The sequence below is a fragment of the Topomyia yanbarensis genome, unplaced genomic scaffold (assembly GCF_030247195.1).
Source record: "Topomyia yanbarensis strain Yona2022 unplaced genomic scaffold, ASM3024719v1 HiC_scaffold_41, whole genome shotgun sequence".
Lineage (NCBI taxonomy): Eukaryota > Metazoa > Arthropoda > Insecta > Diptera > Culicidae > Topomyia > Topomyia yanbarensis.
In genome coordinates, this window is record NW_026683614.1 from 93,589 (window position 1) to 121,038 (window position 27,450).

Consider the following 27,450-nt stretch of genomic DNA (forward strand, 5'->3'; position numbering starts at 1 on the left):
ACCGTTTCGGAATTCAGTATGGATCGCAGCTCAAATGAAACAATCGATTTAGATTCAATCATTTGAGCTGGAATTCATACAGATTCCATTCAAAGTTCCGAATGGCTTGACCGGGTGGAGATGCGATTGTTTCAGTGCCAGTTCTACTTTGAAACTCCTTATATGCAAAATAAAACGCTGCTGATAATGCTCTTATAAATTTTGACAGCAACAACCTCGCAGCGCTGCCAACTGCACGCGACCACACAAGAAAACAGCAACGGAGAAAAGTCATTCTGCTTTCGCGAGAGTTCAAGTCGCATTTTGAGCGGAGTCAAGAAAAGATCGTCGTCGTCGAAGGTTTCTGTGCGATTTGAGAAAGGAAACGTGAAGAAAAGACATTTTTCGCCTTTTCATGGTTCTTCAATATCATTAAATTGTGTAAAATTAGGAGTGTACGGGATTTGGGTGGTGTTTCGAAAATGTCCGTGTCGAGTTAGTGGTGATGGTCGTGTGTCCGTGGGTGAATCCAGCCGAATGATTGTCCGTAAGCTCTAGCGAGAAAAGAAAATCGCTGATCGGTGACTGGTAGAAAGAAAGTCTGTCGTCAGCAAAGGCGATATTTTCGGTTACCGTTTCTCTGCTTCTGCTGGAGATTGAAAAAGTGGAACAACTAAATCGGGAAGGTGGACCTGGTATTTGACTAGTGTTTGATGCTTCGGGTGAAATCTGTTACGTGTTTATAACAAATGGTATAAAGGGGAACGGCGTAGAAGTTTCCGTGAAAACGGTACTGTTCCAACTTGGATTTCTATCATTCTTTGCTCGGAATGGGAGTTTTTGTTGGAAAATTAAGTTAACCGGAAATGTGCCTGTGGTAAGTAGTGAAAATGATTTTCCATCATTGTGTGTCAGGATTACCAGCAAATTGGTTGCAAAAACAACTATGATCGGAAGTATCTGAAGGAAAGAAAAATCTTCCTGGTTCCTCAGTTCTTGCATTTGCACAGCTCTGATTGAGATTTTCAGTTCCATCATCAGATCTCCAACTGTATTGGTGTGTTGTGAAGAGAGAAGAATTTCTGTGTGGGTATACAGTTCAAGCACACATTCGAATATTGATTTATTCACAGTGGTCAAAATTGAATCACAGTAATGTTATCTAATACTTCTAAAAAATGTATTATTGTTATTATTATTATTCGTAAACACTTGTATTTCAAACTTGCATAATTGCATAATTTTGAATTCTGCGCAACGAAAATATTTATAATGTGGGCGACAAGGATATACCTGCTAAATTCAGTACATCTCGCTGCATTTTTGTTTGTTTGGAGTGTCTGAATTGACAGACGGCTAAGACCTCGCTGCATTTTACCAAAAGTAGCTCTTACTTTTGTAATCGTCCATCCGATCCTTTGATCAGATGTACTTACAGCCAAGCAGGTGAAAACTGATACCTATCGGTTCTCTCCTCACCGTCCAAACGTGATTTCCAGGTAATCTAGAGACCTACGAAATTGAAAAGTCGAAGATGAGAGATGACTCGTTCTTGGCGATCGTGTATGGACCTTGTTGACTTTGTACCAGATGCATTTGCTCAGGTCATGCTGTAATGACTTTTTTAGAATCAGGAACCGCTGTCTCATCTCGTTGAACACGCGGTATTCGGACTAGCGCGTCCGATTTCCTCATGATAGTGAAGGAGCAACTTCTGCGTAACTTTATGTAGTCTCGACAGGATTATTGGATGCTTTTTGTCGAATATGATTTTCACGGAAGCTGCCAATCCATGAGTAGCACACCTTCGTCGTCCAGACTTACAAAGCTCTTTGGACTACACAGATTGGACTACCTTTCTTGGCTATCTATCTCCATTGACGCTTCAAGTTGTTGGTTAAGGCACTCATTTCATCTTGGAAGCTGTCCCACTGAGTATGCTGGCACAGGATTGCTTCCGTCCTCTGGAGCTCTTACTGTCCGAGTGGTGCTGCCGCTGACTTTGCATAGCTTGTACGGTGGCTCTTCATGAAGCAGGTATTCCGAAAGCAGAAGGAATTGAAACCGGAGGCAGGAATGGGAAAAATGGTTTTCCACTCAAAAACAAGTTGGTCCACACGTTAACAAGACCTTATGCGCTGTTGTCCGTGAAGAGTACCAACGTATGTCAACATCTTTCTCTCACTCACCACCCATCGTCGCAGATCGCCATGGGCTTCAACGAACGTTGATCGACGTCATAACAAACCGCATGCATGGCCATTAGAGTGACAGGAAAAATATGACTTCTATCAGCCCACCCCTGAGTCGATTCCTAGTCCCACCTGGAGTACTTGCACCAAATTTGAAGCAAATCGAACAAGTCTAGCTACCGGACCAACGTGCCTGAAGTTTGTATGGGATTTTTCAACAATTTACTGTATGCATCGTATTATCCCTGTAAGTGAAAATAAGAAAGACAATTTAATTGTCTACAACTTTGTCGAAGACTGCTAGTCAATCCGGCTTTGTTAAAAGAAGTTATTAAACATTTAACGAAGTGATGTCTGACCCAGTTGTGCATGGGGCCTAACAGTGCATGGATGACCGAGTGTCATATAAAATTCGACTTAGCTCATCGAGATCGGAAAATGTCTGTGTGTGAATATTTTTTTAGAGAGCATTAAAAAAATTCAAGATAACCCTTAGTCGGGAAAAATGTACAAAAACCCAAATGTCTCAGGAAGCGGGTTTGGGCAGCCATCACCCGATCCAGGAAAACAATTGCTCTTGCCTAGAACCTGATTCCTCCAGGCACTACCTTTGTAACCGCTGGTTACACCGTTTATTGTCGGCTTCGCCACAATGAAATATTACACACGATTTGCTCAGTGAGGTCCACCTATCCTAAATCCTACCCTGGGTATGAAGTCCAGCTGTGTGAGTGATAGCCCGCCGAGTCTGACGTTTCGTCTAGGACGGAGGGGTCACTCACGCGGTAACGCTCACAGATACACGCTAGGGATACCGGTCGCAATGGTTTGAGCGAACAATGTCGCGCAACATTCAGTCCATTGGCGTTGCAGCTATTAGAAGGGTTGCCAATAAAATACAGCGACCTGTCAAAGTTCGGTCGAAACCGATATCCGGCCCGATCGTTTAGTAGGTCGAAGCAAATATAGTTTGACCAATAGAGTGATCGAGTTCTTTCCATCCACAAACATCAAAGGAACTTGTTCTGGCCCGGAACGCGTTCCGTCCAATTTCTTCCGCAGACAAAGGGGCCCTAGCCGGCCATTTTGGTATGATACCGATCACCATTACACAATCCCGAACGATTTGTGGACCGGAAAGATCGACATAGCGGAACGCTATTACTACAAAGTTCCCCATTCGCTGATCAGAACCGTTATCGCTATCGACAGCCGTCAGACCCAGCTCCATATGCGTAGGCGCATCGCATGTCAAAGCCCCTTACATCTGCTGGTCGTCAGAGTCATTATCATTCAGCTTCCAGAACCAGCCGCTTCCGTCCAGCCTCCAGAACCAGCCATTGTCGTACAACCAACTAGAACACGCTCCGGGTACCCGTCGCAGCCTTCATCACCATAGTGGCCATAGAAACCGCAAGTATTGAGTGACGCCACAATCCACCTCAAGGCCTTTTATGTTGAATAAATTTGTATTATTGCATGAAATTAGCGATTTGTTGGTTTAGTTGGAACCAAAGTGAGCCCTTTTGAACCATTATTTACACCTATCGTCTGTTTTCCTCTATCGTACTCGGAAAGGAGTTCCAAGCCTCGTCCTTGGATGGTTTTGTTGAAATTCGGCGATCATTGGTCTTTTGTTTTAGGGTCTGTGGATTGGTATTCCTTCTCCTCGGACGTAAACGTCAATCGATGGATCCATTTCTACCTGTTCCTGTTGACGAATGAGTTACTTGGTGAGTACGTGTGAAGCCATTGATCAATACCCATAGCATAAACATATTTCCCCTCCCAACACCCACTGAGCAAGTCGAGGGGCTACACCTTGCGGAATTACTTCAGGGATGGGTTTTTATGTGCATAGCACCCACTCTAATTCAACTAATTAGTAGTAGTCCCCTACGAAGACAATCTGGGCGGCAAACTTCAGATTGTCTAATTCACCGAGCCCTTGGGCTCCCTATTGCCGTTCAGCAACACGACTCGGCTCCCTTGTGCTAGTTAGCACCGCAACTCCCTTCTCGTACTATTCAGCGCCATTTACTCGTTGAGCTCCCGACTTGTTCGCGAACTACTCGGTGTAGTCCCCGACGGTTGTTTAAGCCTACTCCGACGGATAATTTCCCGGCGAAAGAAGTTCTTCCGAAACCGAGCCAACCAGCCGGGTGTCGAGGTCAGTTCGGCGATTCCGGTGGAGCAGGGCGTCCGGTTCGCTGGTGCTCCGACGACCCGCGACATGTGGTGCCTAGTCGCGGTCTACTCAGTCTAATCCCCGGCGGTGAATCTAGCTTGCGCCGACGGAGAGTTCACCGGCAAAGAAAGTTCTCCTGATACCGATTCTTCTTTGGTTTTAGCACCACAATTTCTTGAGTCCTTTGGCTCCGTCTCGTTCCATTTCGCTCTACTTTCCCGATGAGCCATATAGCTCCCGCTCTCACTTGTTCACGAACTACTTGGTCTAGTCCCCACCAATGCACAGTGAGAAAAAAAGTATCAAAAACGCGACTTTACTCAATAGCTTGATAGAAGGCTAAGTGTCGTTACTCAAAATGCATACTTCTTAAGTGAAAATGTCTGGGGAATCTATTGCAGGTATTTAAAATGCCCGTAAAGTACGCTATCATGCCCATTTTGCCCCAATTCCCCCTTTCGTTTGAGTTTATGTTCAAAACTGAATATATAACTCAGAAGAAAGTTGAAAATGGCTGACAAAAATTAATATTTCTTATGCAAAAAAGTCCAGAGAATCGATTGAAGATAATTAGAATAATCTCACGAAACGTATACACCCATTTTACCCCAATTCTTCGCAAAACTAAAGTTTGGAGTTAATCCTGGCTTTCTATTTTGGTAAAAGACTATGCACGGCTGATCAAAAGTGATGATTCTTATGTATAAAAATCCAGGTTATCGTTTGAATATAGTTAGACTGGTCGCCCGAAACGTTTTACCCCAATTCCTCCCATAACTCAAGTATAATGTTAAACTTGGCTCTACATTTCAGAAAGAGGCTGAATGCGGTTGATCAACAGTAGTATTTCTTATGCAAAAAATTCTGGGGAATCGATTGAAGATAGACAGAATGGCCGCACGAAACATGTGTACCCGTTTTACCCCAAATCTTCCCATATTTCAAGTGAAAAGTTAAACCTGGCGGTGCTTCTCGAAAAGAGGCTGAGGGTGGTTGATGAAAAATAGTAATTCTTATGTAGAAAAATCTAGGGAATCGGTTGGAGATAGTTGGAATGACCGCACGAAACGTTTGTATCCGTTTTACCCCAATTATTCACATAACATTAGTGTGTATCTTACTCAATACATAAGGTGTATCTTACTCAATATTTCAGAAAAAAAAGCAGAAAGCGGTTAATCAAAAGTATTTTTTATGCCAAATTGTCCAGGAAATCAATTGAAGATAGTTCGAATGACCGGACAAAACACGTGTATCTGTTTTACCCCAAATTCTTCCCACAACTCAAGTGTGAAGTTAAACCTGTCTGTACTTCTCGGAAAGAGGTTGAATGCGGCTAATGAAAAGTAGCAATTCTTATGCAACCCAATCCGAAAAATCAGTTGCAGAGAGTTAGAATGATCGCACGAAACGTTTGTATCTATTTTACCCCAATTATTCACATAATGTATGTGTGAAGTCAAGTCTTACTCATCATTTCAGGAACAGGCTGAAAGCGGCTGATTAAAAGTAACTTTTTTATGTTATACAGTTCAGGGAATCGATTGAAGATAGTTCGAATGACTGGAAAAAAATATATATATACCCGTTTTACCCCAAATTTCTCCCATAGCTCAAATGTGAAGTTAATCCTGGCTGTACCTCTCGGAAAGAGGCTGCGCGCAGCTGATGAAAAGTAGTAATTCTTATGTACAAAATTCCGGGCAACCGATTGGAGATAGCTAGTATGACCCTAGTGCTAGTGCCCCAATTCTTCACGTAATGTATGTGTGAAGTTATATCTTACTCATCATTTCAGCAAGAGGCCGAACGCGATTTTTTTGTACATAAGAATTACTATTTTTCATCAGTTGCATTCAGCCTCTTTCGGAGAATTATAGCCAGGTTTAACTTCATACTTGAGTTGTGAGAGGAACTTAGGGTAAAACGGACATTCTAGCTACCTTCAATTGATTCACTGAAGTATTTAACATAAAAAATACTTTTTATTAACCGCTTTCAGCCTCTCTGAAATGTTGGGTAAGTATTAGTTAACACTTGTATAAGGGAAAGAATTGAGGTGAAACGGGTAAACACGTTTCGTGTGGTCATTTCAAGTATTTTCAATCGATTCCCTGAACTGTTTTACATAAGAGAAACTACTTTGGTGAGCCGCTTTCAGCCTCTTGCGTAAATGATAAGTAAGGTATAACTCCACTATACATTATGTGAAGAATAGGGGTAAGACGGGTATATACGGTTCGTACGGTCATTATAACTATCTTCAGTCGATTTCCCGGAAGTTTTTACATTGGAATTGCTACGTTTCATCAGCCGCAATCAGCTTCATTCGGAGAAGCAGAGCGAGGTTCAAGTGCATGCTTGAGTAATGGGAAGAATTGGGGTAAAACGGATGTACAAGTTTCGTGCGGTTATTCTAACTATCGCCAATCGATTCCTCGGAATTTTGTACATAAGAATTACTACTTTTCATCAGCCGCATTCAACCTCTTTCCGAGAAGTACACCCAGGTTTAACCTCACACTTGAGTTGTGGGTAAAACGGATTCACATGTTTTGTCCGGTCATTCGAACTATCTTCAATCGATTTTCTAGATTATTTGGCATAAAAAAATTACTTTTGATCAATAGCTTTCTGCTTCTTTCTGAAATATTGAGTAAGATGTATCACCGCACTTGTGTTATGTGAATAATTGGGGTAAAACGGACACAATCGTTTCGTGCGGTCATTCCAACTATCTCCAACCGATTCCCCAGATTTTTCTACATAAGAATTACTATTTTTCATCAACCACCCTCAGCCTCTTTTCGAGAAGCACCGCCAGGTTTAACTTTTCACTTGAGATATGGGAAGATTTGGGGTAAAACGGGCACACATGTTTCGTGCGGCCATTCTAACTATCTTCAATCGATTCCCCAGAATTTTTTGAATAAGAAATACTACTGTTGATCAACCGCATTCAGCCTCTTTCTGAAATGTAGAGCCAAGTTTAACATTATACTTGAGTTATGGGAGGATTTGGGGCAAAACGGGTACACACGTTTCGGGCGACCAGTCCAACTATATTCAAACGATAACCGAGATTTTTATACATAAGAATCATCACTTTTAATCAGCCGCATATAGTCTTTTACCGAAATATAAAGCCAGAAATCACTTCAAACTTTGGTTTTGCGGAGCATTGGGGTAAAATGGGTGTATACGTTTTGTGAGGTTATTCTAATTATCTTCAATCGATTCTCTGGACTTTTTTACATAAGAAATACTAATTTTTGTCAGCCATTTTCAACTTTCTTCCGAGTTATATATTCAGTTTTGAACATAAACTTAAACGAAATGGGGAATTGGGGCAAAACGGGCATGATAGCGTACCATGCGGTCTTTGTAAATAAGAGCAATCAATTTTTCAGATCTTTTTAGATAAGAAAAACCTTTCCTGGTAAACGACATCCAGCCTTTTCAAAAAAAAAAGTCGCGTTTTGGGTTCATTTTTTCCCACTGTGCAATGGATCTAGCCTACTCCGACGAAGAATTTTCCGGCGAGGGAGGTTCTCCCGAAACCGAGCGGTAGATTTCTCCTGATACCGATGTTCGTTTCCGTGAGCCATTTAGCTCCCCGCGTCGTCCCGATCTACTCGGTCTAGTCCCCGGCGGTGGATTTACCCTACTCAACGGGCCATCCAGTAGGTGCTGAGGTCTATCCGGCGATTCCGCGTGCGACGCGGTCTACTCGGTCGAATCCCCGGCGGTGGATCTAGCCTATTCACGAGCTACCCGGTAGGGTGTCGAAGTCGGTCCGGCGGTTTCGGTAAAGCTTGACGTCCGGTTCACGGGCGCCTTGACGACCAAAACTCGATGCTACGTCAACTGGTCCCCGGTGGTGGACCTAGTCTACACAGTCGGAGAGTTCCCCGGCGGCGGAATTTCTCTCGGAACCCGATTTGTGGTTTCCCGGCGGCATTCTAGCCAATGGCGCTACTTTGTTGGTCTCTTCGCCACTTCCTCTGCAGCTCGGAGAGCATACTCGTAACCACTCTGTTGACAGCGTCCTAGATATGTAAAATTCCCAAGTGGGAAAAATTTTGGACAAGACCAATTTCTTTGTGCATGAGGGCACATACCTTACATAAAGCATGTTTTTTTTTGTTTTAGTGTTTCGGATTCTCCTCGTCAGTAACTAGCACCATCTGGGTGTCCAGTTAGACTATGTATCTGAACTAGTACCCAAATTAGCACTAGTCCTAGATATGTTAGTCGTGGCACATCTTTCCGACGATATTGTCCACTGTCACACCAGGCATGCTCCTACGAACTTCTTCGAACCTAGGGCATTCAAATACCACGTGTTCCGGTGTCTCTTGCATGTCCACACACTCCGGGCAAAGGGGTGACGAAGCATGCCCAAACCGATGCAGGTATTTCCGTAAGCATCCGTGCCCGGACAAAAATTGCGTCATATGGAAGTTCACCTCTCCATTTTTTCCTATGTACCCAAGAAGATACATTTGGGATGAGTCGGTGGGTCCACCTTCCTTTCTCAGCGTTGTCCCACTCTTGCTGCCACTTACCCAACGAGTCCGCTCGGACCAGTCTCCTTGCAATTACGTGTATTTTTCCGCTGGTGGCATTCCACGTCCTCAGCCAGAGTGATGCAGATAGGAATCATCCCTGCAATTACGCAAACCGCCTCCGACAATATCGTTCTGTACGCACTTGCGACACGAACAGCCATTAAGCGAAACATTCTTGTCAACTTTATCCGGTTCCGCTTTGAATTCAGTGCAGCAGCCCAGGCCGGTACGCCAGGAGACGTCTCGTGCTGCCTCTTGCTCCTCCGTGATTCGGCATGATCCTTGCCAATGCGTTAATTGTCCTCGCAGCCTTCTCATAGTCGACATGGCTGTTGTAATTTAACCGATCGTCGACCATAACACCCAGGTGCTTCAGCGCACGCATCGATGGGATGGATTGTCCCCCGAAACTGATCTCGACATGCTGTTTTTTTTACAGTTGCTGACCAGCACTACCTCGGTTTTGTGGTGAGCCAGCCGCAACTTGACGTCAGCCATCCCGGTTTCCACGATGCCTATTGTCTCTGCCGTCAATATCTCCACCTCCTCAAGGGTCTCGCCGGTTATCGTCAGGACAACATCATCTGCAAAGCCGACGATCTCAACTTCCCTAGGCAGTTCCAGTGTTAACACACCGTTGTACATTATATTCCAGAGGTACTTCCGCCGTGACCATAATCGACTCTGCCCCATGTTCGTTTCGTAAACCAGTACTCGGTTCGGGAAGTAACTTTTCAGAACCTTACATAGATATTCCGGAACCCACATTCTGTGCAGCGCTACGGCGATAGCCCCCCAGTTAGCCCTGTTGAACGCGTTCGTCACGTTTATCGTTACCACGACGCAGTAGCGATTACCCCTTCTCTTTTGCTTCAATGCTTTCTCCGCGTTCGCGATGACTGTACGGATGGCCTCTACCGTCGATATCCCTTTCCGGAACCCGAACTGCCTCTGCGATAGTCCGTTTTCACTTTCAGCGTAGGTCGTCAGATTGTTAAGGATGACCTTTTCCAGGAGCTTACCAAGAGTATCCAGCAGGCTATACGATGCTGGATTTCCTGGTGGTTTCCTTCGTTTTGGCAGCAACACCAGCTTCTGGATCTTCCATCTATCCGGGAATTAGCCATCGTCCAGGCATTTATGTAGGGCTATCCTGAACATGTCCGGAAACGCCAGGATCGCAGTCTTCAGTGCCACATTGGGGATACCATCCGGTCCAGGAGCTTTCTTCGCTTTCAGCCCTTTTGCCATAGTAAGGAGTTTGTCGTTGGAAACTCGATTGTCGCCAGCATTTCCGCCGTCTGCATCAACGTACGGTGTAGGCGGCCGTGCGGTTGGGTCGTGCCTCGGGAAAAGACCCTCCAAGACACGGTAAGCATTGCCCCAGGAGTTGGCGTCTACTTCTCTGCACAGTTCCTAGTAGCAGATGAACTTGCTTAGCACTATCTCGCACTTAAAAGCGGCCCTGGCCATCCGAAATGTTACCTTACACTCTTCTCTGACTGCATCAGATCTTGCTATCTGAACGCGTCTTCTGGCTTTTAGCAGGCAACCCGGAGGATGCTGAGCCTATCGCATCCACCAGTGCACCGGACGCCGATAGTTCCTCGGCTCAATTTTCCTCGGCATTGTTACATCACATGCCCTCGCTACTGTTTCCGAAAGCTCATCGGCACTCGGAACTGGAATGACGCTGTCAGCACGAAGTGTTTCCACAAAAAGGTCCTTGTCGAAGTCCTTTATTTCCACTTCCGCTCGCCAGTCTTCACTCTCGGCATTACCGTACAATTTCGCCGACCAATGGTATAGTGGATCGCTTGGTGGTCACTATGTGCGTACTGCTCACTATCTCGCCAATTCGTGTTATTCATCAGCGAAGGGCTGCAGAATGTTATGTCGATGATGGATTCTCGACCGTCTTTACGGAATGTGGTAGCGGAACCTTCGTTGCACAGTCTCACATCCAGCTTCGCCAAGGCTTCCAACAAGCTGTAACCTCTTATGTTGGTCAGCCTGCTACCCCACTCCACGGCTCAAGCGTTAAAGTCTCCTCCTATAACAACCGGAGTTCGTCCGACTAACGAGTCGGTTAGTGCGTCCAGCATCCTATTGTACTGCTCTGGTGTCCATCTCATAGCAGGGAGCATAGCAGCTACAGAAAAATACGCTGTTGATCCTAGCGATCACGAAGCCTTCGTGTGTGTTATCAACCACCTCATGGACAGGAAAACCTCTCATTACTTGTGTTTCAGCCATCCCTGCACTGTCCACCACCTAGTTACCGTTATCAGGAGTAATGTAATGATCATAAATGGTAAAATTCACATACTCAAAAGATCTTCCATACTTATCCTTCCGGCGAATGCGCTGAATTGTATGACATTAGCAGTACACATTTGGAAACTTATTTCTCAGCTTTGTTGAAACGAATATTACTTGAGGTGTCAGTATTATGTATGCGCATGGTTGTAGATTTTCGATCAGCGATATACTGAATACCATCATATTTTGTTCACTCTAGATAATCCCATCAAGTAAATAAATTTGAACTATGCTAGAAATATTTCACCAAAGTTTTCGAACTTTTTTTTTGATGAAATAAATAAAATCTCGACAAACATATGATTACGGCCTAAAAGCCAACTGTCAAAATCCACTTTGAATGGAAATTCCAGACAAACCGTTACTAGTCGAACGCAGTTCACAACAGTTTATGAATGAGAAAACTTTTCTCTTTCGTTTACTACCAACATCTGTGATCGGCGTGTAACGGTTTGTCCGGAATTTCCATTCAAAGTGGATTGTGACAGTTGGCTTTTAGGCCGTAATCATATGTTTGTCGAGAAATAATAAAAATATCTTCATGGGACTGTTTTATGGAGCCACCCTGTATATTTGAAGAAAAAGATGTATCAATTGGGGTTTTCGATTGATTGACACCGGTGTAGTGGAGTGCACTGAAACTGCACCGTTTTTGCACTTTCTTGCAGAAGTGCAGAAAACTGGGTATGTTCCATTAACACTTCTGCTAGAAAGTGCGAAACCAGTGCAATCCACTACACCGGTGTCAATCAATCGAAAATCCCAAATATTAAATGCTTCACCGCTTATTCAAACTGTCCTTGGCAGCACTGCTCCAGTGGAAGTCAATCAGTCTAATTGCGCTAAATTCAGTTTTACGGATGATACTCATAACTAGAAAAACTCTAGAAAGAGAACTGCAAGGACTCCATTTTGGATCGATTGGATTCGCGTTTAGCTGTCAAAAAACGAATCCAATCGAACATTGCTTATCCTTATAACATTGGACGTGTTGCCATACAATACCGCGGTACACGTTGCCAAAAATGTTTTCTCTCCGCAGTTCTCTTACTCTTACTACTCATAACCCGTTTCCGATTAAATGCAACAAACTTCATAACTTTTGAATAATTCATACACTACGGAATCATGAAAAAATAGCTAAAATACCAAAATATACAACACAAAAACGTTCTCATGGTCGACGAAATATGGATTTGTGAAATTAAAACTTTTGCCCAGATATTTGAAATTAAACTCATTGTGCTTTCGATCGCCACCAAGCAACATTTTCGCCCACCCCAACCAGAGCGGCATATCGCTCGATTGGGAAAAAGAACATTATTTCCAGCTGCTAATGATTGACTGTATATCCTCGATCAACATGAATGAAAACTTTGTCTTCAACGTATCTCATTTTACCTCTTCTATCTACTCTTCCAGATGAACTCAGCAAACAGCGCAGGTCACGATCGTCCGTTTTTTCCGTAGACTGGTGGAACTCCGTGTGAATCCGAGAGCGTGTGAATATCTCAGTTTTTTTAACAACCTGCCAGAGGTTGAAATCTTGAAACAATCCCGTTTATCCGGTAGTGTTTTCCGGCAAACCAACCGAACAGCTGGAAAAGATCCATCCGGAAGGTGACACACAGGTTGTGCTAGTGATTACTCATCGCGTTCTAGAGCTGTCATTCTCAATTATTCATACCTTACCAACTACAAACGCAGCTCATGTTGAATGTCGTTGTTAGTGGAAATTGCAAAATATACTGGCGTCATCGAGTGTGCCCGTGCCAGAACCGGTGCTAGGAGTGCGGGGGCGAGCGAACACGGTTTGAAGGTGTTCGTAGAGGCTGCTTGATTTTTTTTTCTCTCTGGAGGAAGTGAAACAATAGCTAGAAAATCGAAGGTGTTGTGTGAATGTTCGGGGATAGTCAACCAGGGCGAGCAGCAGAAAAGTGGAATATATAAAGCAACAAAGAAAAAGTTTCAAAAAATTGGAAGAGAAAGTTTGTGGGTTTTTGGTGAGAAGTGCAGACGAAAGGAAAGAGCTGCGAGAAGTGTCGCGCGATAGTGTCATCTGTTTTACATGTGAGTGTTGGTGCTAAGAGTTGCAGGAACGGAATCGATAGGCTCCGGATAAGATGGATTTGCAACAGCCACAGCAGAGATCAGCATATGAAATGGAGACGCAGGAATCCCGATTTGTAAGTTTTGAATAAATATATTTATTTTAAGGACCATTTGGATAACTGAAATTTATCAATGACATACTGTGCGTTTGTCAAATCTATTCCTTTAAGTTTGTGGCAATAAATTTGCAAATAAGGGGAAAAAATGGTATGTACTGCCGTGATCCGCATAACAGTCCCACCTGCATAGGAAACCCATAGCAAATGGAACTGTTATGCGGATCACGGCAGTGTACATCTGGCATGTAAATTATTTTGTTGAATTATCGCACTAAATATCCCTCACTCCACTATCAGTTGACACAACAACCCCTGACCGAGGCTCCTGTCCGAACCATGGGAAATTCGGAAAAAAAACCTGTTACATTCAAGTAAATCTGATCGTTTGCTTTAATGCTTAATAGTTTTCTCAGCGATGCCAGTTCCGTTCCCTTTGTGAGTGTATTTACTCTCTTGAAACTATTAACCGTATACTAATTGCGTTTTTCACCGCTTTCAATGGCTAATAAATTAAAAATTCTGCCTCTTCGTGGCACGGTGGTGTACCTTCGAAATATACACAGCGCCAGAAACAAGAGCCGAACTCGCTTGGAAATCTGGAATATTCAAGTGTGAGATAACAACCTAGGCAGTGCTGCCGCGCATATAATAACATTAGTACCGCCACCAGAGAAGACAAGACACACGTCAAAAGAAATGAAAGTGTAAGATAACCATTCGCTACAGATACTCGCGAGCGTTAGCTAATGACTTTGTACACTATTCGTACTATCTATAACACTAGCTAGGTAGGTATGTGTCCGTGAGTATGATGTCGGTGGTAATGCAACGTTTCAACATTTGCTGCCAGTTGATTGAGTCTTCTGTCGCTGGTATTCCGACGGTGTATGTGTGTGACACACGTGTTGTAGGAAAGCTAACCCCGGAGTCTATGAACAAAATATGAAAGATGCAGTGAGGAGTGCCTGTCCTGTCCGCCACTGTACTTCCACAAGCGAGAGGCGCGTTGAAGAAATAGCATGAATATTTATCTTTGCTCACGAACCACCGAGGTTTAGAAATTAGATTCCTGGGCAGTGCGCATATTTATTAATTGCGTTATACATCTAATACTTTCTGACATTGTGAAATTCCTCAAAGTCGCTCAAAAAGTTTTGTTTTGAAATTTTTGTAGCTCTCTGACATTTTTGGTCTGTTTGGAAGGGAGCTTAAAAGGTTGAGATTTGGCAAATTTTCGATTTTTTTGGTTATTTGGGAGATATTTGCTACCATAGATTTCGTTAAAAAACCCTATTCATCGAACCTCTACGGTCCACAAAAGATCCACAATTGTAAAACTAAATTTAATATTATTCTCTTTATCAAAAAGTTTGATACTCAATTCAATCATGTTGACCCTGAGCACCAAAAACCAGCCTCCTGGCAACCCTATACCATCATATGGAGTTTGACAGCGACCTACATATATGGGGCGTTATAGCTATAAAGCCCCAAACAAAGAATTATGTTCGGCACTATGCTCGATATTCAAGCATTCCACACGACGTTTTGCATCTTGTCGGATGATTTAATATCATATCATTCAGAAAATCGACATTTTGTAACTAAATACAGCTTCTAATCATTCGGTTCAAAATCAATGTTTTGCCTTTCATGGCAGTTATGCTGGCTGTACAGAGACGTCGTCCTTGACAGAAGGCTGCCAAAAACCTCTTTTAAAATGTCAAAAGACGATGCCGATATTTACAAACTTTCAAAGTCCAGAATTTGGATAACCATAATGATGTGGTTTAGTCTCTAGTATAATTTAGGATTTTCACTCCGGCACTCCGATACCGATCAAATTATTTATTATAAAAAAGGAACGAACATTTTGTAATCACTGCAACGATGAGTGCATTAACGAGATGCAGATTTCCGGGAATTCCATTACTGATACACCTCGCAACCATCGTCGGTTCCAACCACCTCCCATCGTTCGAAAGAGTGTGATTTTAGCGCTCTAACCCAGGCATTCCGAAGCAGCTGCCGATCTGCTTCGGTTCTCTATTCTCGTTTGATGGATTGAATTGAAAACAGCCCGTTTCGGACACCCTGTGGATTCCGGCCAATTGAATTCTTCGACAATTGGACGGAGCCAATAAAATAAAATGAAAAATGCAAGACAATCGTTTTTCTCCGCTCGACTACCAACAACATCCTCGAAATCGTGGCGGCAGCCACACAAGAGTGCTCAATAAAATTAAAAGTGATGTAATTTCGTCTCCGCAAAACGGGGAATGGTGACCAGAGGGATTTCGAAGATGGTATAGAGAAAGAGGTTTGGATTTGTTGTCGATCCTGCCTGGTATGGCGCAGCAGGTCTAGAGTTAGTGTGCCTACAGTAGAGTGAGTGAAATGCGTGACATCAGTGTGCCTTCGACTTGAACCGTCGCTGTTTCGGACGAATGAGTGCTGTTGCTTTGGACACTGCAGTTTCTCCTAATGTTGAGTGTGCGTTTTGTGCGTCAAACGGGGTTAATTTGCACATTGAAGATAGATTCAGGTCTATTATTATTAGTTTACCCATTCATGCCCATGTTGTTTGTGGGCAACAACGTTTTTAAACAGCTATATCTTTTGATTAAGGCAAGATTTGTTCACAAAAAAAATAAGGCTAATAATCCTGACTATTGCCTTTCATTTGAGTACTAACAGTTACAAGGATCAGCTGTAGAACTGAAGTTATTGCAATTAGTCTGATTGGATTCTAATGGAGCAGTGCTGCCAGGGACAGTTAACGTTGACGACGAAAAATGATTTTTTCATATATCTTCGTTATTGTTCAATATTATTGAAAACTGATAAAACTTATCAATTTAGAGTGCCTTTGGCTACGTTTTCAACGTAAGTGGACTATTGTAAATATTCTAGGAGAATTGTATTGAGTATTGCAAGGTAAAAATTGAGCAGCTTCTAGTACTGCGAGAGAAGCACCAATCTTTATGAAACATGGCTTTTCGTGTTTCTTGACCCCACCGTTTTCAAGGAAAAATAGTTTTGATATCCTACGTGCACTAGACAAAAGTTGGGCACGAAAGGGTTAACTGCAATTTGGCGTAATTATTATGTATTACTATTCACACAAAAGAAAAGTACATAAATCGTTCAGATTTTTAAGAATGCATCCAAAGCACAAAGAGCTGAGGATCGTACGTAGTCTAATCGTGAAATTGACATAAAATAGATGTTGTGACCGCCACTCATTCCAGTTCGTCTGGGCTCAATCCCCACCGAGGTCGTTGAGATTTTTCGGAGGTGAAAAAATCTGTGGTCACGTCTTCCTTCGGAAGGGAAGTAAAGCCGTTGGTCTCCGGTCCATGAGTTGATGGATCGATATTTAGTCCAGATAGTGGAGTCACCTCTCTGGCGTCGATAACGAAGAAGTAGAATACAACTTCTATACTTACTAACAAATACCCTCCTCCCGTGATACTTGTGGAATGCGCAGTAGTATATACGACCTCTAGCAAAAGCAAGTATCGAACCAACATTCCTTCCTTTTCCTTCTGCGATCTACGTTTGGGCATGGCCGGCGCCAGTATTGATCAATAAATTTTTTAGGATTACCCAGGAGTTACACATTGAAAGATGTTTCGCTACTCCAAAGCATAATTATCTACTGATTTCCTGTGCAACTTCAGCTAATCCAGATCGATAACGGAGTAGCAGCAGCTCAGGCTCAAGCTTAATGCATCAATTACCATTAATCAGTCTGGTTTCTCATCTTACTCAGTTCAGCAGGCGAAAATAGCGCCGTTGCAACAGCAGAGGAAGCAAACAAATCCCCTCGTACGTTCCTTTGTATATTTTCAAATGCAAAATATCTGTAAGCTGTGTGATTCGTGAACAAAAATGAGTGATAATTCAAAACAAATTCATTCCGCGATGCAGTTGAACTGTGTTGCTGTTGACTTTTCAAAATGTCCTGTAAGATCGTCGGCTCGTGAAGTAGAGCAATGGTTGAGGGCGAACATGATGCCCAACATAGCAGACGTAACGGCTTGCAATTCCACCATGTACGCCATTCGGTACTAATTATTTTCAAAAGCATTATCTAAGCGGTATCAGAATAATTTAAAACATGTCGAATGTAATGATATTTTATACAACATCCCAGCATGTATAGACGATGACACTATTGAAGTAAAGCTACATGAGCTTGCACCGCGTACTCGTAGCGTAATCAATCAGCACGCGTTAAAATTCGAAAAAGCAGATACTTGACAACCGAATGCAAACCAAGCCAAGATGTTACATATAGTCAGCAAATATTGATCACGTACCAAGGACTGATTCCTACGTGCCAATCCTGCGATCAGCCGCTACACCAAGGAAAACCTTGCACATAAGCTAAGGAAATTCCATCATAGGCCAAACTAACAACTGCGGGTCGGGCAGTATCAATCACCAATACAACAACTATCGTGCCCAGTTCCATTAAGCCAATTACCAAAGACGGCTTTACAACAGCAACCCGTAAGCAAGAAAAATAAATGGACGTGAACGACAACGCGAGAGAAAGCAGACGGACTAATTTCCAAGTCGCGGTGGAATGCATCACCGCCACGAAAAAGTATCTGAAAACGACCACGCGGTTATGGAAAAGCTTTAGCCCACGTGAAATTACAAACGCACTACCACACGCGACATACAAACGACCACGCGATAAAGAGAACGCACAAAATGACACACAAACGCTCGAGTCCTTTGCGATAATGATAATACAAACCCGATCGCAAACGCGATCATTCAAACATACCTCCTCCCAAGACATCGCAATCAAGAAAAGGTCCCGATAATTAGGTCAACATTTTAAAACATAAGAATTTAAAATTACCCGTTCCTGCGTGATCGTGTATCGGTTACCTCTGGAAGCCCCCACCCTCGGCCCTAGTAGCTCAGGTCAGTACCTTCAGCTGAACAAATCTCAAAAAAAGTTCCGCTCATATACACTAGACAACCAGTTTCAGGGTGCCATTGCCGGATAGTCTAGTAATATGAGAGAACTCACTCTTTTTTAGCTTCTGAATATAACACACATAATTAAACATTAACATGTGTTCGGAAAGTTTTCAGATTAAATTCCAGTGTATGCATCTACAAAAAAATCATTTAATGTATAAACTGTCAAAAAATGCATTTGCATTGCACCCAATGGACCGTTGTCTTCAATTTCGCGCTGTGTGATACGTTTATTTCGAATTAAGTTTAACCTTCGATCGAGGTTGAGCTTGTGCGACTACCCCTGGCTGCTACTCCATTATCGATCTGGACTAGCTGAACACGCACAGGTAATCAATTAAGCTTGGGAGTAGCGACAAATCTTTCAATGTGCAACTCTGGTTATTCTAAAGTGTTTATTGATCAATACCTTCGCCGGCCAGGCCCAAACGTAGATCGCAGAAGGAAAGGGAAGGAATGTTAGTCCGATACTTGCTTTTGCTAGAGGCCGTATATAGGGTGATGAGCCTATTTGCGCCATGTTTCTATTATCACCCTACCCATTTGAAGCCGTTGGTTAGAGCAGTGTCTGCCATCTTTGTTCAACGCATTGAGTCAAATGGTAGCGCAACAATAGGGGCACTCGATTCGAGTTTTCATTCTGCTCAAACACGAGAATTTTACTGTTTTCAACGCATTTGTGTTATTATATTGGTTCTTAACAACTAAGCAAAGCGGTTGATGTCAATTTTTACGCATTCTATTGATTGTAAGGCAAGAAATAATCGAATTAGTGAGGCACCTTGCTTAGTATGGTGAAAATAGGCTCATCACCCTACTACTGCGCAGTCCACAAGTATCACGGAAATATTGCAACATGCATATCAATGTGTGAATTCTTTCAGTCTACTTTCTACTTCTGCCGCAGTCAGACGTACAATCGGGCCAAGTGAACAACAGGCCTCTCGATCTAGTGTGCATTGTCTCGAGAACAAAGGAAACATCGGATTATTCTTGTCATCATGAGTAAAGTTGACGAAAAAGCTCTACTCCGACACAACGCTGCGGTCGTTGACTTTAAATTTTGTTTAAAACGACTGAGTTTTAGTGAAGTTCGACCTGGGCGTGAAAATTAAAAAAAGAATTAAATGACCCCCCAGATGCAGATTGCCAGCAAACCCCGCGAAAGAAGGTCTCTGTTCGCAATAAAAAGTTGCGCGCACGAGATCCAATATTTTAATAATATTTGTTTATATTTTTATTTTTACATTTGTAAACATATAAAAGATCCACGGCTCCGTTAAGCTACCGCTATTAGTTGTGTCAAATAAACGAATTATAAAAAAAAGTGTGAATTCTACGATCACTCTGCTTCACGATGTTATTTACAACGTTGAAAACGGCTTCTCGCTCAAGCAATTTAGCTTTGGTGTATTCCTAGATATTGGAGGTGCTTTTGACAATGTGTGCTTCCAGTCTATCCTGGAAGCGACGCGCGGTTATGGATTATCCGCATCTATCTCGGGTTGGATAACCGCAATGCTTAGTAACCGTATTATTTGCTCGTCACTGGGATGAGAAATCACAAAAATCGCGAATAAACTCCTGCAATCATGAACATCGTTTAACGGTCGTCTGTGTATTCCCAAATTGCGAATAAGAATCACAAGAAAAACTAAACATGTCTAGGAAAGAACCATAGTAACCCTACCAAACATTCGAATGTAACGCCATGTATGTATCCGACGCGAACTAGTTTTTTGGAAATACAAATAGTTTCATGAATACGAGGTTTATATTTCACAATTTCAGGAAACTAGTAACAGTTTTCGTAAATCCTTCAGTTCACGAAATCGTGACCTTGTTTTTATGAATTTATGAACGGATTTTTTTCTGTATGCATAACTTTTTCAGTCTAGCAATTTCAGCATTTCACCAAGGGGTTCCTCTAGAGGCACACATAACTCGAGGCGAACAAGCCTCTTGTATACTGCTGCTATGAGTGAGTTTGCTTTCTCCATGACCACATTCCAGTCAATTGGAGATTCAATCGTTGAAAATACCCGTAAAACTTAGTCGCCAGCCCCCTTCGAAGAGGTCCCAGTTCGTACTTATTCAATGAATTAAGCAGTGCTTTGAAATTTCAAAATCAGTTACCTATTTCTGCTTGCATTTACCGAAACCAACATTCAGATTCCCTCATTCATTAACTTTCCGACTGTCTGAAATTTCATGCAGAATAGAATGCTTGCTTCCTTCACCAACCGAAACATTCATTTATTATTATGTGGACAGTTTGAAGGCAGAAGTTGGCATCTTCTACATTTTCGAGCATAAGTGTACTGCGTAATCTATATCTGGTGTACTTTTGCTCAATAATCCCTCTCAGAGCTGGCATAGAATCAAAATTCAGTTTGCTTCTGAAACCGAACATGTCCCAACCTGAATGCGCTGTGTCGGGAGAACGAATGACGAGCGAAACGAACCAAACATTTCATTCATCGCGCCGAGCATGAATTGAATTTTGTTTTCTTTCAAGTTCACTAAGGGATGTCAATTTTTTTAAGCTCTGAAATTAAGTGCCTCTCAAATTGATATCTGAGTTGACCCAAATGGGGCATTTGCAATAACTGCCTTTTTCGGCCACAGTAAGATACAAGCCCTCTGCAATCAGCAGAAGGATATAATTCATGGTGCGGCTAATATGCGTTTCTCAGATCCAGTATAATGATAAAAATGGAATGTGTCCAACAAAAACTATAACTAACGGCTTCAAACGGGCAGGGTGATACTAAGAACAAGGCGAAAAGTTGCTTATTACACTATCTGAAAGCGGAAGTGAAGGATCGTAAATCCTTTACCGAAAGTTAATTATAATACTTGAAAACGTGGCTACTGATATAGCTTGGTTCAACTGTGAACTCATTGGGAGTTTTGATTATAGTCAAAGTTGTACGTGAAATTAGGAAAGGTTACGAAATCTAGGTTGGCTGTTATCATCTTATCGTCGATATTGGAGATTCCGTACATTGAAAAGTAATTGTATAAAAGTCTATTTTTGCAATTATGTTCAACATTGTCCGCTTCCAGCCGGCATATTGTACATTTTATTTGCATTCACCGCACACGATGCCGGGTTACATTTCCTGAGGTGGGCTTTCCTACACCACAGCCAGGTGAAGGTCACTCACCTTCGGGTAGTGTTGGTGCTGTTCGTTCGTCGTATCACGCGCTGGCATGGCATGGCACGGCACCGCAAGGCAAGGCAAGGCTCGCGCAACTCAATTTCCAGCGGTTGAAAATGCGATTTTCTTTTGTTTTGATCTTTATCTTCCTTTCGTTCGTTTATATACATCCGTCGGTCGGTCGGTCTAGGCGAAGTATGCTGCTTCGCTTTCCAGTTTGATTTTCAATTTTCTCGGCACTCCGGTCGTATAGTTTGTTCCACCTTATAATTTTCAGAGCGTTTTTTCGTGATTCGCCAAAGATTCGATGGGTCTGTTTGGATGGAGTAGGGAGGGATGACTGGTGTGGCGAGCAAAGATGACGTCAGCTTTTATCGGTACTGGTAGCTAGTCTATGGTTCCGTGAAATTTCTTGCCGTGTTTACTACCGGCAGCGAAGCAATTAGACACGGTTGATGGTTGAGATTCGAACCGGCTAGAAAAATTCTTACCCATGGATGTGTTAAGCGTATGTATAATTTCCGATAGTATATTCATAAATCACATTCGTGTTGAATTGATGCTAGAAAACGTTCCAAGTTGTTTTGAGATCTCCAGTTCCACATCATTCAATAAATCTTTGTTTGAGATTCACTAGAATTCTTGATTCTTCGTTGCCATAACATTCCTCCTCTGTAGAATACCAAGAACTGATATAAGTTGCTCTGATTTCTCACTGTGAACAGCGATGCACATGCTAGCTGCAAACATTGTATTTTCCTAATAACAGTGTGATTCCATCCAAGCGCTTTGTTTTCAGTTCATTCTCCGATTACATTTGTAAACAAAAACCAATTTAGTTACAGACAGCAGAAGCACGCCCGGGAACTATTTCCTCTGTTCACATGTTAACTCTACCCAAACTAACAGCTTCAAATACAGAGAAGAATACCTATCTGCTCTCGATGCACTAGCGACAGCAGCTTTATCATGATGAACGCGATATTCATCATCATCACCATTCCACCATCAACCTCAATAGAGTCGGCATGTGTAGCACGCTAATGAGTAGCGGATCGCTTTTCTCCAAACACTCTCCGCGTGCCATGGTTTGAAGCACCGACGCTCATTATTTATACTCTCCCACGAGGCCCTTCTTTGGATGCCCGCGGCGGGGAAGCCGGCATCGCTGCGTTCAATGGAATTCTATTTTTACGAAAGAAATCATTCGTCAATGCGCCGCTGCTGAAGAGGCCGCCAAAGATCCGGCTAATCTCAGTCTTAGTTTGGGAACGGCTTTCAAAATTTCACACCAATTCCTCGGCTGCTTTCCACGGCTTTGCACTGCTGGTGCTGGTGCTTGGTTGGAACCACTAGGTGAGGTGGCGATGGTAATAAAAAATTGGATCATGGATCCGTCGTGGCGCTTGCTGCATGGTGATCGTTTTGTTGCCGAGTATTCAACGATCTGCATTGAAAGCCGGCTATATAAAACCTCTGCGGAATATATCATCCTATGTGGTGTGGATAGTATTAGGCTGGATATCACGCGATACCTACATTCACTTACTACTCATGGAAACGATTGTTACGTTCAATGAACCAAGAAAACTTAGCCGGGAAGCGACTTTCCGTCGTACTTTGAACAGATCAAGAAAGGGGTTACACTTTTGTGAAGGAGTATTTATAATTTACGACTACCCAATGATTTAGATAAATCTGGAAATGTTTAGATTTTTTGTCATCTATCGCCATAAATATCCTGCGAACACAATGTCTATCGATTTCCATGTTCAAAGCTTACAGATTCAATTCGGGAATCCGACGAAATACGCTGGTGTAAGTGACGCATTTGAATAGTCACTATGACTGCACACAATTTTTTTGATGGTTGGTTATTCGTACGACATGGGTTGTAAGGCGTAAATACTTCGAATTTGATTTACTCAAATTTTCAGTTTTGTTTACCCACAAACAAATTAGCCTGATATGTTATTTTGCACCATACGATTGTCGGTAGACGAATTATTATCGCTTTCCATTAATTTTCACATCAATGATATCAAATCAGTTCTTTATAAGTGACGCGGCATAAAATGAAACTTGTCAGTCAACCCTTCAAAATACATTCTGGAATAAAATTGACTGGATGATGATAATTAACGCCTTGTAAAATTATAAACAAACAAAACTATATAATTTTTTAGGTAATATAAATTTACATCATTTTTTCTGAGTGTGTATATTTGAGTTACATTTGCGATGGTTTAAGTGATAATTTACACGCCATTAAAAATATTTTATGATACATATGATATAGTACATTGACAGAGAACTGACATTCTACAGCAATTGAACCGGCATGACAGCCCCGATAAAACTTATCTTTTCCTATAAAATTTTTATTTTTATCATCTATTCTTATCAAAACCCAAACGAATCACACCTATAATGCTATCTGTTTTTTTTAATAACTTGCGCAAGTCGGGCTTCATTCGTGAGTATTTGTGCAGGGTATTTACTCGGTTACCGGTTTTCTTTTTCATTGGAATTTACGGTTGGTACTGCAGCACTCAGGTGACTGCAGCAAGAAAGCAAAATCAGGTCGTCGTGAGATAAGCAAAGTGCATCTTATTCAACTAGGGGACCGATTTCGACACGAACGGATTATGTTTGATAAATCACTGAAATAGTTTAGATACCGTTTTCAAAAATGAAGCGGCCTTTTAGAGTAATGAGCTAATTATTGTGCTATTCTTAGCATTAGACCCATTTGAAGCCTTTTTGGTGGTACTCAACGGAAAAAACAGATCGAAATGGTGATTTAAGCGAAAGCAAAAAAAAACCTCTCAGAGGCAAGATTCGAATCTGCAACCCTTGGGACTCCGGCCCAATGCACAAACCTTATGCTATCCCTGCCATAGCCATTCATATTCTATTGTTCGAAATCAATATAAAGAGCTAATATTGATTTCTAACAGGAAGCTATTTTAAAATATTGATATCTACGCCTCGATAGTGATGCATCGAGTAGGCCGGGAAGCCTTTCTTAGTTGCATGTATTTCTCTACTCTCATCTGCCCTGTGTTCACAAGACTAATGAACTTTTTTCACGTGCTGTGTGTTTTTGCCTTTCTTACCTTTCATTTCAATTATTCTTTCAACGTTCTGTGCATGATTGTTACAATATATAATGTTTCTAAATTAGTGTAGTATACAAGTCGTAAGTCCATCTAATCTTTGTTGAATGAAAGAATGAACCCAAGGGCACATGGGAATGTGCAAACGAACATACGGTTATAAAAATACGTAGGTACACGAGAAATCACAAATGCCTAGCATACATCACATTAAAGAACGCGTGCAGTAACATGCAAACGTTCGAGGCTTTCGCTATAATACAAATGTCTGCTTTCACGCGATCATGAAACATACTCGTTCGGAGGCTCTCACTCTGAAATACGGAACTTGTATACACTAGACAACACGCTTAAGGGCGCCATAGTTGTAGATCCCACTGAAGTGAAGGAGCTCATTTTCTACTTTCATTTGAACTGTACACTCAAAATCAAATATCCGAAAGACAGCCCGCACGAACATTCAAAAGGCAAAAAATTTAAACCCCCAAAGTTTAAACACGCTAAAACACGCGACCTAAAAACGCCCTCGCGATTTAGTACGTTACCATAGAAACGCTCATGTCCTTAGCGATAATGTAAATCGTGTAACGTATGCGATCATTTAATTGCGATCGCGCACACCTACGATCTGGTTCACATAGAAACGCCTCGGTGATCAAGTCAATATGTTAAAACTTACGAATTTATGAACTACCATTGGTCCTAGCAGCCTAGGTCCATCTCTTAAATCTTGGTCCAAAAAAGCAAATTCATATACACTAAATTTCTCAGGGCGCCTGGATTGGTTCTCTGGTAATATGAGGGATCTACGCGTACATTCAAATTCGCGGAATATGCAAAAATCTACGCGAATACACGCCAAATTACATACACACTAGCATATACGCCCACGCGATCAAACACGTGAACATACAATCGCTCGAACCATTCACGATCATCCTCGCACACCTAGGGTCGGGATCTCGCATACATGAAAACGCCCCGGTGAATAATCATCTTTAAATTTCTAATCGCTCTTACCTGTGGAGTGCACATAAGAATTTCTGCTTATGGGTCCAACCCCAATAAATTGAAAGTCGCTTGCTAGCAACATTTGGCTTTGCTGTTGAAGGCTACTGCAGCCACTGGCGCTGGCCCTTGCACTGATGATGGGTTCACTACATCATTATCATCATCATCATAAATTTATGACCACGATCTCAAGTGCGAACATACAAACGCTCGTTTCCACGCGATCACCAAATCTCCACGTTCCTACATCTGAACCGTGTTAAGCAGTGTTTTAGTGGCTGACATTTCCCGGCTCGCCCACAATTGTAAGAAGGTGATTCTGAAAGGGAGTCCTTCCGAGAACCAAGCTCTATACTGCCCATGATCGCAAATCAGTCCCATAAAAATGGGAAATCCCATAGAAAACGGGACAAATATGTGATAATGGTCAGTATAGCTCCAGTTGGACAGCTCTCAATTTTTTGCCATTTTGCTAACTGTCCAATTATTGTTCATGTATTGAGATTGTTACCATGTATTGAGATTGTTACCATGTTCGATTATGTTGGACATCCTAGCTTACTCTGCGCTCCACGAATTCATTATAATAATTGATCAATTTGGACATATTTCGATATTAGTGATTACGTGTTAGTATCCGTAAGCAACCAGATCTTTTAAGCAACACTGAAAAATCTGTTCATAAATTCATACAAAAATCTCAATTTTTGGAACTGAAGCGCTTACGAAAATCGTCGCCATGTTCCTGAAATCATGAATAATAAACCTCATATTCATGAAACTATTTGTGTTTCCAAGAAACTGGTTCATGTCTATGGCATAGACATTTGAATTGTTTTTGCGGTTATTTTTGTGGTTCCCTGGCGTAATATTTTAAGTTATTTTAAGAGTTTAATATCGGATCTTTTGCCCTCTCGCAGGTTGATGAGATTGACGGTATTGTAAACATCATCAAGCCACAATAGATTCAATAGAGTTATCTAATTATAAGGACCTTTTCTCTTTTTAGTTTCTATTTGCACCAAGTTCTACTACTAGATGTTAATTAGTTCTCATGTTATTAATCCACCAATCGTTATGACTACTCAGGATTTGATTTATATAAGAAGTCCGCTCCAAGATGTTGATTACAATACGCCTCGATAGTGGTGTATCGAGGAGGGTCGGCTGATATGAGCCTGTTTCCTGTTCCATACCTTTCCTCTATTTACCCGCACATAACCAACAGTCAACCAGTAACAAATAGATAATTGAGAAAGGATGTGCTATGTGTGGTGCTTGGCTATTCAAGTATTAGTAGAGTTTGAAGTACAAAAGTATATCTTTTATGTGATGATCATAACTTAAGCTGTATCTTGAACCTGTCTAATCTATTACGTCTCTCATATATTTTCTTTTATTTCTTCTTTTCGAGTCATATACTGCCATTCTACACTCGTCTTCAGCTAGGTCAGCAAAGATGGTGATAGTTAACGTCTTAACACTCACATATTCTCAAACGTGGTCTCAAGCGGAAACCTACAAAAATGGCCTCGCGCGCGCGATTATGAATCGGTCATGTCCGGAAGTCTATCCTTGATTCTAGAAGCCTAGGTCCATGCCTTCAGCTTGGCCAATTAAGAATATACGCTCATACCTATTAGACAACACGTCTCATGGCGACATGACCAGGAACCCTATCAATATAAGGGATCCCACTCTCTGCCAGAATTCTAATCGCACACCGAAA

General features: G+C 42.1%; 1 protein-coding gene across 1 annotated transcript in view; it reads left to right on the forward strand.

Moving 5' to 3' along the window:
* The first annotated feature begins 260 nt into the window (after positions 1–260).
* The window catches only part of LOC131695541 (patronin-like), a 116,994-nt gene continuing 89,804 nt past the window's right edge, over positions 261–27,450 (forward strand). Inside the window, exons 1-2 of the mRNA XM_058984067.1 lie at positions 261–856; positions 12,675–13,438. Coding sequence (XP_058840050.1) covers positions 13,376–13,438 — 63 coding nt within the window. The 5' untranslated portion in view covers positions 261–856; positions 12,675–13,375. The remainder of the gene's footprint in view (positions 857–12,674; positions 13,439–27,450) is intronic.